The 15,050-nt window shown below is 24.1% G+C and overlaps 1 protein-coding gene across 1 annotated transcript; it reads left to right on the top strand.

The window, feature by feature from the left end:
• The first annotated feature begins 9,769 nt into the window (after positions 1 to 9,769).
• On the top strand, positions 9,770 to 12,663 carry LOC112761661 (AT-rich interactive domain-containing protein 1-like). Its single transcript, XM_072222427.1, has 3 exons — positions 9,770 to 10,255; positions 10,960 to 11,470; positions 12,581 to 12,663. Exons 1-3 carry the CDS (start codon positions 9,770 to 9,772, stop codon positions 12,661 to 12,663), a joined length of 1,080 nt encoding a protein of 359 aa, XP_072078528.1.
• The last annotated feature ends 2,387 nt before the right edge of the window (positions 12,664 to 15,050 follow it).

Raw genomic sequence — 15,050 nt, 5'->3', positions numbered from 1 at the left:
TAATTTTATTATGTTTGATTAAGGTTTACTAAAAAATAAAAAAAATTAAAGATTAAATTTTGTTCTATTTTTTTTGTGAGTCTTTTAAATAGTTATTCATTTATTCAAATGTGGCTACAAAAATTTGGATCAAACGAATAAGAATTCATTTGCTAAATATAAAAAAATTTTGTCATTTAAAAAAAATATAATATTTATTAATAAATATTTTTGTTATATTTTTAAAATTTTAAAATTTTATTTATTATTTATATTTTTAAAAAATATTTTTGTCAATGACATAAATTTTCAGATATAATGTTAATAGTTTATCCTTTATTTAAATTAACAAATTCCAGAAATACCCTCATAGTAAAAAACCCTTAATATATATTTTGTAGTTTCACTGAAGAGGTCAACTCAAACTAAAACACTTATCAAAGAGACCCACTAATAAAATCTTCTTTTTAATTTTCGATTCTCTCTTTCTCTCTTTGTCTTTCTCTAGAAGCTAGTATGTCTTTGTCTCTCTCTCTTTATCTTTTATTCTCTGTTTTAGACTTTTAGTCCTTTCTCAAACTAAAACATTCATCAAAAAACCCACTAATAAAATCTTCTTTTCAATTTTCGATTCTCTCTTTGTATCTCTCTAGAAACTGGTATGTCTTTGTCTCTCCCTCTCTCTGTCTTTTATTTTTTGTTTTAGAGTTTTAGTCCTTTCTCTTTCTCTTCTTACGATTAATATTTTTTCTGCACAATAAAAATAAAAAGAAAAAAATGGAGATTAAAACTGATTTTTCACTAACAAGCAAAAGCTCCTTTTCTTTTCTCTTTTTCTAGGTTCATATTAACTATTGACATATCTATATATTTACAGAATTATAAACAATAATTATTTTAATATAAGTTTAATACTATAAATTAAAATAATGGTCATAAATATTCTTTTTAAAGAACAAAAAAAATTTTAAAATATCTAATAAAAAATATTTATTTTATTCCACCACCTACCCGAGAATAATCACAAATTTTAATATATATCACATCGAATTAATTTTGTTTGGTTAAATAGTTAATTCACTCATATATGTCTAAATAAGTATAAAAAGATTTGACCTATTTAAGAATTACAACACTATTCAAAAGTATCCATCGTGTTTCTGCCTGTTCAAATCGAGATTTTAACGAACGGAGTCAGATTTAAGTAATATTCGCTCCGATATATAATATATATGAATATATATATATATATGTAAAATAATTAATAATATTGTATTATATTAAAATTTTTGTTTTAATTTATGTTATATAAGTAATGATGATTATATAAATTTTAAAATTTAATTTTATTCGTTAAATTTTAATAACTATAAAAACAATTAGAGAAGAAATAGAATGAGACAAAACAAAATAGACTGAATATCTACGAATAAGGTGGATTAAGATTTAATTTTTTAATGTCCACGAGTCGAATCGGTGTGAATTTTATGCAGAGTTGTTAAAGTTTAGATTTATATTGAATATTCAATTTTTTTTGTTATCTTGAGTTAGAAAATATCATAAAATACTCTCGTAGTAAAAAACCCTTAATATATATTTTGTAGTTTCACGGAAGAGGTCAACTCAAACTAAAACACTAGTCAAAGAGACCCACTAATAAAATCTTCTTTTCAATTTTCGATTCTCTCTTTCTCTCTTTGTCTTTCTCTAGAAGCTAGTATGTCTTTGTCTCTCTCTCTCTCTTTATCTTTTATTCTCTGTTTTAGACTTTTAGTCCTTTCTCAAACTAAAACATTCATCAAAAGACCCACTAATAAAATCTTCTTTTCAATTTTCGATTCTCTCTTTGTCTCTCTCTAGAAACTGGTATGTCTTTGTCTCTCCCTCTCTCTGTCTTTTATTTTTTGTGTTAAAGTTTTAGTCCTTTCTCTTTCTCTTCTTACGATTAATATTTGTTCTGCACAACAAAAATAAAAAGAAAAAAAATGGAGATTAAAACTGATTTTTCACTAACAAGCAAAAGCTCCTTTTCTTTTCTCTTTTTCTAGGTTCATATTGACTATTGACATATCTATATATTTACAGAATTATAAACAATAATTATTTTAGTATAAATTTAATACTATAAATTAAAATAATGGTCATAAATATTCTTTTTAAAGAACAAAAAAATTTTTAAAATATCTAATAAGAAATATTTATTTTATTCCACCACCTACCTAGAATAATCACAAATTTTAATATATATCACATCGAATTAATTTTGTTTGGTTAAATAATTAATTCACTCATATATGTCTAAATAAGTATAAAAAGATTTGACCTATTTAAGAATTACAACACTATTCAAAAGTATCCATCGCGCCTCTACCTGTTCAAATCGAGATTTTTAACGAACGGAGTCAGATTTAAGTAATATTCGCTCCGATATATAATATATATGAATATATATATATGTAAAATAATTAATAATATTGTATTATATTTAAATTTTTGTTTTAATTTATGTTATATAAGTAATGATGATTATATAAATTTTAAAATTTAATTTTATTCGTTAAATTTTAATAACTATAGAAACAATTAGAGAAGAAATAGAATGAGACAAAACAGATTAGACTGAATATCTACGAATAAGGTGGATTAAGATTTAATTTTTTAATGTCCACGAGTCGAATCGGTGTGAATTTTATGCAGAGTTGTTAAAGTTTAGATTTATATTGAATATTCAATTTTTTTTGTTATCTTGAGTTAGAAAATATCATAAAAAATAATATTAATATATATATATATATATAATGATAAATATATATTAATTAATGCCGGTAGATATTTTAATTTTTGCAACTAAATTTGCACATCAATAATTTAAGTATATATAAATCTTCTCTCATAATAAAAAAATTTTAAGAATGTCAATTAAAGATATATTACTTTGATATGTGTCGAAAAAGTTTTAAGCGTGTCAATTTCTAGGATTTGACTTGAAAATAAAATCCAAAATAGATATATGCAGAAATTATTTGCAACAAAAATAATTAAATAAGGACCTATAAAATATTTACAGAAATGAAATCCTGTGTCATAAATGAATAGAGAGGGGAAGAGGAATATAAATGCTCACCCTATATAAATTCATTTAATCTCTACGAATGTAAAATTATCAAATTTTTCTTATATATATATTATGTTAGTATGTTAAAAAAAAATTTTAAATTGTTTTATTTTAACATAAAAGCATTAAAGATGCTCTCACTAGTCAAAAGAATTCAATATTAATTTAGGATTCAACTTGGCTTGACTAAATGGGTTTACAATTATAAGAGAGTAGATAAAATTGAAATAAATTTAACTATTTAAGAAAATTATTTGACTAAATAATATAGTTATTATTAAATGTTCAGTCAAGATAATTTAACCAATAACATTTTATACATAATATATGAAACTAATACATATGGACACAATTCTTTATAGATATCGGTGGTGATCGAACAATGACAACAACAAAAAAGATTCATAGTGGTAACTATGTGAATCTTGTGAGTTCATCATCATCAGAGTCAAGTGATGAGGAAGACAAAGAAGTTTCTAACCAAGAATATCTTCATGATCTGGACGTAGATACAACGGTATGTGTATTGAATCAATTCATTCTCGACGACTCAATTCTCGCCGAGTATGGTAGAAAAGAAGGAGGAGATAGTAGTGACGATGAAATACAAGTGTTGAAGGAATTTGATGTTGAAGATAAAAAATGTGGTGGTTGTGACGGCAATGATAATGACAGAAAAGGTGACAATAATTCAATGGAATTATTGAGTTGGGTTAAAAATGTTGCGGTGAATTCTTATGGTGAATCTAAAGTTGGTTTAACTTGTAATAATAAAAACCCTGAGAAGAAGAAGATTTTGTCGTATAGAGAGGCTGCCTCCAACAAAAAAAGATTTAGGTCAAGCAGGGAACAACAATTTTGGAAGGTAACTTTAATTGTTTATTTTATAAAAAAAATTTTTTTTGGGATAATTAAAGATATATCTGTGTAAATCAATTTTTGATAGATTATATTCCCAATATGTTAGTTTAGTTATTCTGCTATTAGTTAATCTATTAAGTTATCATGAAAAAGAATTAATTTTCAAATTGATAGATTATATTCCATGTATTTTGGATAATGAAGATTTTCAACTCTATATATTATCCAAAGAAATATCATCAGAATTATTTAATTTATTTTAGAAATTAAATCACTATTGTAGTTGGATAATAAAAATCTTAAAATCCATTTTCAATAAATGTCTCTTCATTTTGGTATCAAAACTTTGGTTGTGTACAATATTTTTCTTTGTAATATGTTGTTTATCAAGATGTCTTTTAATATTTTTTATCCAAATATTTTTTTATAATATTTTTTAATATCTAGTTTCATTGATTTTTTAAGTTGTTGGTGTTTTATTTATAGTTTTTGATCGGTTAATGTTTTATTTATGCTGATTTAATTAAATGTCACTTATTTCAATATTTTGAGCTTAAATGAGTGATTGTAACTATTAAAAAAAATTGTTCAAACTTATTATATATATACTTTAAATTTTTTTCTATCAATGTTGCAACTTATTATATACTTCAATAAAATCAAAATTTGTAAACAAATTATACTTATAAGCTATAACATTATATATACTTATTAAACCAAAATATTGGTGTCATCATTTTGTAGAGTCAGAAGATGTGTCCATCATTGTATGAAGAAGAGCCTAAGGATGGAATGTATAACCTTAGGAAGAAGCTCAAGAAAAATAATAATGAGAGATTTTCATCTAAAAGATCCACATTTTCTATTCGTACTTCTTCAAATGCATCATTGGATCCTCAAAAACAAGAAGAAAAAAAAGAAGACAAAGAAAAAAAACATACAGCCAAAAAGATGTCTAACAATTCTAAACAAAAATCGTTTTTTGATCGACACGTGAGAGTAAAGCATGTCCCTATAGGTCCAAGACACCAAGTTATGGTGCCGGAATGGAACGGCGGCGGCGGCATAGCTTCCTTGGAAAGCGACTCAAAGTGGTTAGGTACAAGAATATGGCCATTAAAAGATGGAATGAATCCAAGAGTTATGATTGAAAGGGATCCAATTGGAAAAGGAAGACAAGATTCATGTGGCTGTTTGGCACGAGGTTTAGTAGATTGTGTTGGATTTCATGTTGCTCAGAAAAGGACTAAACTCAAGCTTGAATTAGGTAAGCATTTTGATTATTTGTTTAAGACGAAGATTTACGTACAGTTATTTTTATTTAAAGTTAATAGTTAAGAAGAATTAAATAATTTAACATATTTAACTAAATTATCTTTTAATAATTATTAATTTCACATAAAAATAATTGCATGTACGGGAGTTTACTAAAAGCACAACTGAGAAAAGTTTTTTTCCCCTTCAAAATTTGTTAAACATATTCCTAAATTTTATTTTATTTTAATTTTATCCTAAAAATTTTTTATTTGTATCAAATATACTGTTGATCACTAAATTTTTTAAAACCTTAGGATCAATTCAACAGTAATTTTACAAAAATAATCATCAATACAAGTAAATTAGAGATAGTTATTAACAATATTATTAGATTAATCTTAAATTTTTTGAAAATTTATTGTCAATGATATATTTGATGCAAATAAAAATTATTTGGATAAAATTAAAATAAAATAAAATTTAGAAATATGTTTAAAATTTTTGACAAATTTAAAAGATAAAATATATTTTATCCTTTAAATAATTTATTAGTAAAAAATGTATGTTACGTAAATAATAAGTTTTCAACTTTTAATAACAGGTTCAAAATACATATCTTTCTTGTTTTTGGTGTAATTATTGTCACATGCATATCGTTGTCAAAATCATTTATTTACGTAATATTTCTCTTTTTATCAATGCTTAAACTAGGTTAAATAATTTGATCCTTGTAATTTTTTTTATCTGTCTAAATAAAAAAATGAACATGTTTTATTATTTTAACCCCTAACATACATCAGTAAATAATCACATAATGAATTAAATAATGTGATGTTAAGGTACATTGTCTTGTCTTGCTATGTTATTAGTATTTTAGGATTTGGTTGATTTTTTATTTTCTACCAATACATTTTGTTTTTTAAAAATTTGTACTTATTTAAATCATTTATTAATTTTTTAATACTAGAAAAAAAAAGTAGAGAAAGAATTAATGTACATTTACTACTCATGTTTTTAACTCAAAAACACAAACTAATAAGACTCAGCTAATTATAAGCATTATAATTAACACTATTACCAATTACTTATTTTTTTATGTATACATAATACAGGTAGAGCTTTTTATGAGTTGGATTTGGACAAACCAAGAACAGATATGAGGAAGTTGTTAAGTGAGGAAGAAGAGGAAGAATAAGAAAAGAATATATATATATATATGTATAGAGGGTATATTTAATAATGTGTGTTGCAAAAATATTTACAATCATTTATTCTTGACTTTTTTAACAAAATTTATGAAATGCTTCAAGTGATAAAAAAAAAAAGTGATTGTAAATAACTTTATGACACACATTAAATGTACTTTAAAAAATTAGATGCAAAAAGAATAATGTCCTGAATAATATAATAGACTGCTTGTACTTCTCAAAATGAAGGCTTCTTTATTATTAAGTTTGTAAGCCTTTCAGTATGATGATTGGACTTTTGCCTACTTAATTAGCTTCTTGTTTAAAATATAAACCATATATATAATTTCTTTTTAGTAATAAGCTTGGTTTATTCGGATGTATGTCTTAGTATATGTGATTGTTTGGGTGCTATTATTTTGATAAAAAAAATCTTTTTTCATTGAAAAAAGATCTTTTTTATTTTTTTGTGTGTTTGGCAAATTTCGAGTAGTAAAAGTAAAAGCACTAGAAAAATCAGAAAAACTTCTTTTTTGAGAAGATGTAATTTACATCTTTTTTTAAAAGATATTTTTTCCTTAAAAAAAGATGTTTTTCATGTAATAAATAAACAAAAAAATATTTTTATATTGTTATATCCAAACATAATTGATAGATAAAAAGATCTTTTTGTATGAGATACCCAAACATGCAATTACTTTTACTTTTTCATAAGATCTTTTAAAAAAAGATAACTCGAAAAAAAATCTTTTTTAGAAACTCACCCAAACAAATCCTATGTATATCTTATTATTCTCTTCAAAATAGTTTAAGTGTAGATTCAACTATGATCATGCAAATTTGATCCTAGCTAAAAATAATTTTGAATTCGAAATCACTATTTAAGAAAAAGAAACATATGTTATTTCAATCGATCATATATTAACTATAATGTACAGACATTGATATTCACATGGATATGAAATGTGATACGATATGATGATACAAAACATTCACATACGAATTCTAAAATTTTATAAGACACATGACACGGCATATATATAAAATATGAAGTATCTTTTAGATAAATTATCATGCTTAATAATTTTTTAACTGTTTTTAATATTTTCTAATTATATAAAATATTTAAAATATTTTTGTTTTAATAAATATAATATATTATTTTAAATTCATGTCAAGAATATACGTAAAGATATTTTGGTATGTCCAAAAAGAATTTTTTTATTAAAGTACGGTTTTACACAATAAATATGTATATCGAATAAGTATTAATAAATATCGCGTCTAAAATATATCAATTAGCAAAGTATCTGTGGTTCATAAATAATAATAGTTCATTACCATTATTATATTGTGGTACATAAATTGGTATTAGCAAAATTTTTTTAATCCTTCAATTAGTAGCATCCTTCTGTCTACCATTTTGGTATATCTTTGAAATGGGCCACCAAATTGGGCTGGGCTTCTAGACTGTACCTGGCCCAAATCTGTGCCTAGCTATCATTTGATTGCGAAAACTAAAAATCTGCCAGAAGTCCAAACCGAAAACAAAAGTGTACACAAAATAAATACACTAAACTAATCAAGAAAAAATTAATTATATAAATACTGTGCTATATAATAATTAAAGTGGGTGATAATGAATTAATTATTAAGTTGTATAATATTTACATATTGTGTATATATATAAGTACATACTCAATTGCATTTTTCTTTCTCTTTAATTTTTAATGGACAATCTTTTTATTCCCTCCCACCCCAAAAAAAATATATTTAAGCATATTATTTTTATCTTCAGGAACTTTACAAGAATAAATGGACAAAAACATGAAAACCTGAAAATGTGTATCTACAAAATATGTTAACATAACATTATAGCTTTTTTAATTCTTCTTCTTATTATTTATTATCTCAAATTGTTGAGTACCAAAGTCATGATCTTATTATATGAAACATCAAATTTTTAATGTTATCTATTAGATTTTGATTGATGGAGATGAAAAGGTAGGTTGATTGAGTTCTTTATCTAAATGAGAGCCACCCATTTTTCAATGTATCTGAAAAGAAGCCCTATGAACACTCAACATTATTATGATGCTTCTTATGAATTTAAGATTTAGCCCCACAATTATTCAACATGGTCCAAAAGTGTATCAAGTTGCACCAAATTTATATCAATGAATGTCTTTTAGTTTTGCATTTGCAGCTATTTTTCATAGAGAAAGGTCTAAAATTAAAGCACAGTGAGTGAAGCATTGTTCAAGAATCATCATAGTTTCATAGATATTATAATGTTTAATTAGATTTTTTTTCTAAGGAATAATAGATTATTAATGTATTAATATCTAATAACAACCATCTCCCAACCCACTAATCACGGACATAGAAACATTAATTTTAACCAATTATGATGGAGAATTTAATGCACTAATTTATTTGTGGTTCTTTTGAAAAATAAATGTGCATTTGTTCAAGAAAAGGTGCCAGTGAGTGTCAAAGATCAATTTAATTTTATTCGGTCAATTTTAATAATTATAGAAACAATTAGAAAAACATAAGATGAAACAAAACAGAACATACCAGGTATCTACAAAGATAACCAGAACATACTAGATATCTACGAAAGTGGATTAAAATTTAATTTTTTAATATCCATGAGTCGAATCGGTGTGGCTTTTTATGTGAGTTGTTAAAGTTCAGATTTATATTGAATATTTAATTATTTTTATTATCTTGAGTTAGAAAATAATCAAAATATCATAATATATATATATATATATATAATGATAAATAGTTATTAATTAAAGTCGGTAGATATTTTACTGTTTGCAACTAAATTTGCACATCAATAATTCAAGTATACATAAATATTCTCTCATCTTAATTTAAAAAAAATTTAAAAATGTCAATTAAAGATATATTACTTTGGTATGTATTGAAAAAGTTTTAAGTATGTCAATTTCTATGGTTTGACTTGAAAATGATATCCAAAACAGATATATGCAAAAATTATTTGCAACAAAAAAAATTAAATAAGGACCTATGAAATATTCAAAGATGAAATCCTATCTCATAATTTTTTTTATATTATTTTATATATTTTAAATTATTATTTTTTATAATTAATATATTATATAACTATTCAAGAGAATTATTTGACTAAATAATATAGTTATTCAATGATCAGTCAAGATAATTTGACCAAAATATATATATATATATATATATTGGACACAATTTTTTATAAATATTGCGATCGGTGGTATATATATATATATATATATATATATATATATATATATATATATATATATATATATATATATATATTGGACACAATTCTTTATAGATATTGCGATCGGTGGTGATAATGGCAACAACGAAAAAGATTCATGGTGGTAACTATGTGAATTTTGTGAGTTCATCATCATCAGAGTCAAGTGATGAAGAAGACAAGGGAGTTCCCAAGCAAGAATATCATCATGATCTAGATGTAGATACAACGGTATGTGTATTGAATCAATTTATTCTCGACGAGTCAATTCTTGCCGATTATGGTGGAAAAGGAGAAAGAGATGATAGTAGTGACGATGAAATACAAGTGTTAGAGGAGTTTGATGTTGAAAATAAGAGATATGGTGGTAGTGACGGCGACGATAACAACAGAAAAGGTGACAATATTTCAATAGAATTATTGAGTTGGGTTAAAAATGTTGCGGTAAATTCTTGTGGTGAATCTAAAGTTGGTTTAACTTGTAATAATAAAAACCCTAAGAGAAAGAAGGTTTTGTTGTATACAGAGGCTGCCTCCAACAAAAAAAGATTTAGGTCAAGCACGGAACAACAATTTTGGAAGGTAATTTCAATTATTGTTTATTTTATGAAAGTGTTTTTTTTTTATAATTAAAGATATATATATATATATGTGTGTGAATTAATTTTTGTTTGAAATATACATATATGATTGGAAGAAAAAGTTTGGATTCGTAAGATCTTTTTGATAGATTATATTCCTTAATATGTTAGTTTAGTTAATCTAGTAAGTTATTATGAAAAATAATTAATTTTTAAATTGATAGATTATATTCCATGTATTTTTTGGATAATGAATATTTTTAACTATATATAATATCCAGAGAAATATCATCATAGCATTATTTAATTTTGTACGGATGCTGATTTACATGATTCTTGTTTCAATGTTTTGGGTTTAAGTGAGTGATTATAACGGAAATGGATTCTCTCAATTTTTTTTAACAATTGAGAGAGTAAAGCGTGATTTTTCACCATTAATTTTATAAATATGATAGAAAGAGAGAGTAATGAAGGGTTAAAAATTATACTTTATACTCTTAATTTTTTTAACAATTGAGAGGATCCATTTCCGATTGTAACTATTAAAAAAATGTTCAAACTTATTATATACTTTAATTTTTTTTCCATCAATGTTGCAACTTATTATATACTTCAATTAAATCAAATTTTGTAAACATATATACTTATAAGCTATAACATTATATATACTGATTAAACCAAAATATTGGTATCATCATTTTGTAGAGTCAGAAGATGTGTCCATCATTGTATGAAGAAGAGCCTAAGGATGGAATGTATAACCTTAGAAAGAAACCCAGGAAAAATAATAATGGGAGATTTTCAACTAAAAAATCCACATTTTCTATTCGTACTTCTTCAAATTCATCATTGGATCCTGAAGAACAAGAAGAAAAAAAACATATGGTCAAAAAAGTGCCTAACAATTCCAAACAAAAATCGTTTTTTGATCGACACGTGAGAGTAAAGCATGTGCCTATAGGTCCAGGACACCAAATTATGGTGCCCGAATGGAATGGCGACGGCGGCGGCGACGCGGCTTCCTCGGAGAGCGACTCAAAGTGGTTAGGGACAATAATATGGCCATTAAAAGATGGAATGAATCCAAGAGTTATGATTGAAAGGGATCCCATTGGAAAAGGAAGACAAGATTCATGTGACTGCTCGGCACGAGGTTTAGTAGATTGTGTTGGATTTCATGTTGCTGAGAAAAGGACTAAACTCAAGCTTGAATTAGGTAAGCATTTTGATTATTTGTTTCAAGCGAAAATTTATATGCAATTATCTTTATTTAAAGTTAATAGTTGAAAATAGTTAGATAATTTAACATATTTAGTTAAATTATCGTCTAATAATTATTAATTTTACATAAAAATAATTATATAAACGTGATTTTACTAAAAGCATAGTTGAGAAAAGTATTTTTTTTTCTTAAAATTTGCTAAAAATATTCTTAAATTTTATTTTGTTTTCGTTTTATCTCAAAAAAAATTTATTTGTATCAAATATATCGTTGACAGCTAATTTTTTTAAAAAGTTAAGATCAATTCAGCAGTAATTTTATAAAAATAACCATCAATACAAATAAATTAGAGATAATTATCATACATTATTGCTGGATTAATTTTAAATTTTTTTTGAAAATTTAATTGTAAATGATATATTTAATGCAAATAAAAATTATTTGGATAAAATTGAAATAAAATAAAATAAAATTTAGGAATATATTTAAAATTTTTGACAAATTTAAAGATAAAAAATATATTTTATCATTTAAATAATTTATTAGTAAAAAAAGCATGTTACGTAACTAATTAATTAGTTTTGAATTTTTGATAATAAGTCCAAAATACATGTTTCTTGTTTTTGGTGTATTTATTATCACATGCATATCGTTGTCAAAATCATTTCTTTACACGTAACATTGTTTCTTCCTTTATCAATGCTTAAACTAGGTTAAATAGCTTGATATTTGTAATTTCTTTTTATCTGTCTAAATAAAAGACGAACATGTTTTATTTTAACCCCTAACATACATTTGTAAATACTCGCATAATGAATTAAATAATGTGATAATAAGTTGCATTGTCTTGTCTTGCTATGTTATTATTAGTATTTTAGGATTTGGTTGATTTTTTTTACCAATAAATTTTTTAAAAAAAATTTGTACTTATTTAAATCATTTATTAATTTCTTAATACTAGAAAAAAAAAAGTAGAGAATGAATTAATGTACATTTGCTACTCATTTTAAACTTAAAAGCACAAACTAAGACTCAGCTAATAAGTATTATAATTAACACTATTACCAATTACTCATTTTTAATTTGTATGTATATATAACACAGGTAGAGCTTTTTATGAGTTGGATTTGGACAAATCAAGAGCAGATACGAAGAATTTATTAAGTGATGAAGAAGAGGAACAATAAGAAGAGAATATATATATATATATATATATATATATATATATATATATATATATATATATATATATAATAGGATATAAAATAATGTGTGTTGAAAATATATTTACAATCATTTATTCTTAACTTTTTTAACAAAATTTATGAAATGCTTCAAGTGATAAGAAAAAGTGATTGTAAATAACTTTATGACACACATTAAATGTACTTTAAAAAATTAGATGCAAAAAGAATAATGTCTTGAATAATATAATAGACTGCTTGCACTTCTCAAAATGAAGGCTTCTTTATTAAGTTTGTAAGCCTTTCAGTATGATGATTGGACTTTTGCCTACTTAATTAGCTTCTTGTTTAGAATAATATAAACCATATATATCATTTCTTTTTAGTAATAAGCTTGGTTTCTTCGGATGTGTGCCCTAGTATATGTATATCTTATTATATATTTCTCAAAAATAGTTTAAGTGTAGATTCAACTATGATCATGTAAATTTGAATATTTGATCCTGGATAAAAATAATTTTGAATTCGAAACCACTATTTAAGAAAAAAAAATATATGTTATTTTAATTGATTATGTGTTAACTATGATGCACAAACTGATATTGACACAGACGAAACGAGTACGACATAACACAGATATGCAGACACACCAATTCTAAAATTTTATAAGACACGGAACATGGCATATATATATATAAAATATAAATTATTTTTTAGATATATTATCATAATTTTTTAATTGTTTTAAATATTTTTTAATTATATAAAATATTTAAAATATTTTTTATTTTTAGTAAATAATAATATATTATTTTTAAACTCATTAAAAATATACGTGATAATATTTAAATGTGTTTAGATAAAAAAATTTATTTTTTATTAAAATACAATTAAATAGAACAAACACGTATATCAAATGAGTGTTAACTATTATTATATCTAAAATGTATCTAACACATAGATAGCCAATTTATTGTAGTATTCGTGTTTTATAGTGGGTTTATAAGTAATAACAGTGCATTACCATTATTATATTGTGGTACATAAATTGGTATTAGCAATCCTTTTTTTTATAGTCCTTCAATTAGTAGCATCCTTCTGTCTACCTCTTTGGTATATCTTTGAAATGGGCCACCAAATTGGGCTGGCTTTTGGACTGAACCTGGCCCAAATCTGTGCCTAACTAGCATTTGATTGCAAAAACTAAAAATCTGCGAGAAGTCCAAAGTAAAAACAAAAGTGTACACAAAATAATACGCTAAACTAATCAAGAAAAAATTAATTATATAAATACTATGCTATATAATAATTAAAGTGCGTGATAATGAATTAATTATTAAGTTGTATAATATTTACATATTGTGTATATATATAAGTACATACTCAAATGTATTTTTGTTTCTCTAATTTTTAATGGACAATCTTTTTATTCCCTCCCACCCCCCAAAAAAAAAATATTTAAGCATATTATTTTTATCTTCAGGAACTTTACAAGAATAAATGGACAAAAACATGAAAACCTGAAAATGTGTATATACAAAATATGTTAACATAACATTATAGCTTTTTTAATTTTTCTTCTTCTTATTATTATTATTAGGAAAATTCTAACGTGCTGAACGAAAGATTCTTCAGCACTTGCTGATGCAGCGTGTCATATCCGTGTTCGAAGTCGTGTTTTGTATATTGGATGAGTGTTATCTGATCGTGTTCAGTTGTGGGTCCCCTGTTTCAGAAAATGTGCATTCTAACTTATAATAAGTAACACTATTGACTTTAGTTAGTCAAAATAATTATAATATTTATTTATTTTATATCTGGTGGTTTTGAAATTTGGACATAGATAAACTTATCTGATCACCAAAAAACAGGTTAAGGAAGATTTTGGAATCATTTTTGCATGAAGAAAAGATAAAAATAAAACTGTTAAAAAAATTTAAATGACAGTGGGCCTACAGATAGAAAAAAACTTAGGTTGAACCAAAATTGTTAAATTTGTATTCTCTCCGATGATGTAATTTTAGATGTAATGTAATTAATATATTTTTTTGTATACCAAAAAAGTATATTTTTCTTAATATAGTCTAATGAATACAAAAGAAATTACAAAATAAATTATAGTTAATAACGAGAGTTATAATTACAAGTACATCAGCGATATGAGATGATAAAATATGGTTTCGAAATTTTAGATATTGAAAAAATTGGATATAAATGATTAGGGTTTTTATGTATTATTTTTTTAATGGTTATTAAAAATAATTATAAAAAATTGTAAAATATTATACTCAAGTGTAATAAAATTTTGAAATTGTTATAAAATATAAAATGTCATTATAATAATGTTAATAAAATATTATGTGAAATTTGAGATGGAAATATTTTTCAAT

This window comes from Arachis hypogaea, chromosome 2, assembly GCF_003086295.3.
Source record: "Arachis hypogaea cultivar Tifrunner chromosome 2, arahy.Tifrunner.gnm2.J5K5, whole genome shotgun sequence".
NCBI classification, from domain to species: Eukaryota; Viridiplantae; Streptophyta; class Magnoliopsida; order Fabales; family Fabaceae; genus Arachis; species Arachis hypogaea.
Note: the sequence above shows the minus strand (reverse complement) of the source record. Positions and strands in the feature narration are given on the sequence as shown.

What these genes read in the sequence shown, in the direction of transcription:
- LOC112761661 (XM_072222427.1), top strand. Translation starts at nt 9,770, where the DNA reads ATGGCAACAACGAAAAAGATTCATGGTGGTAACTATGTGAATTTTGTG. An exon ending in CGGAACAACAATTTTGGAAG is followed by an intron (nt 10,256 to 10,959) that starts GTAATTTCAATT and finishes ATCATTTTGTAG; the next exon opens with AGTCAGAAGATGTGTCCATC. An exon ending in TAAACTCAAGCTTGAATTAG is followed by an intron (nt 11,471 to 12,580) that starts GTAAGCATTTTG and finishes TATATAACACAG; the next exon opens with GTAGAGCTTTTTATGAGTTG.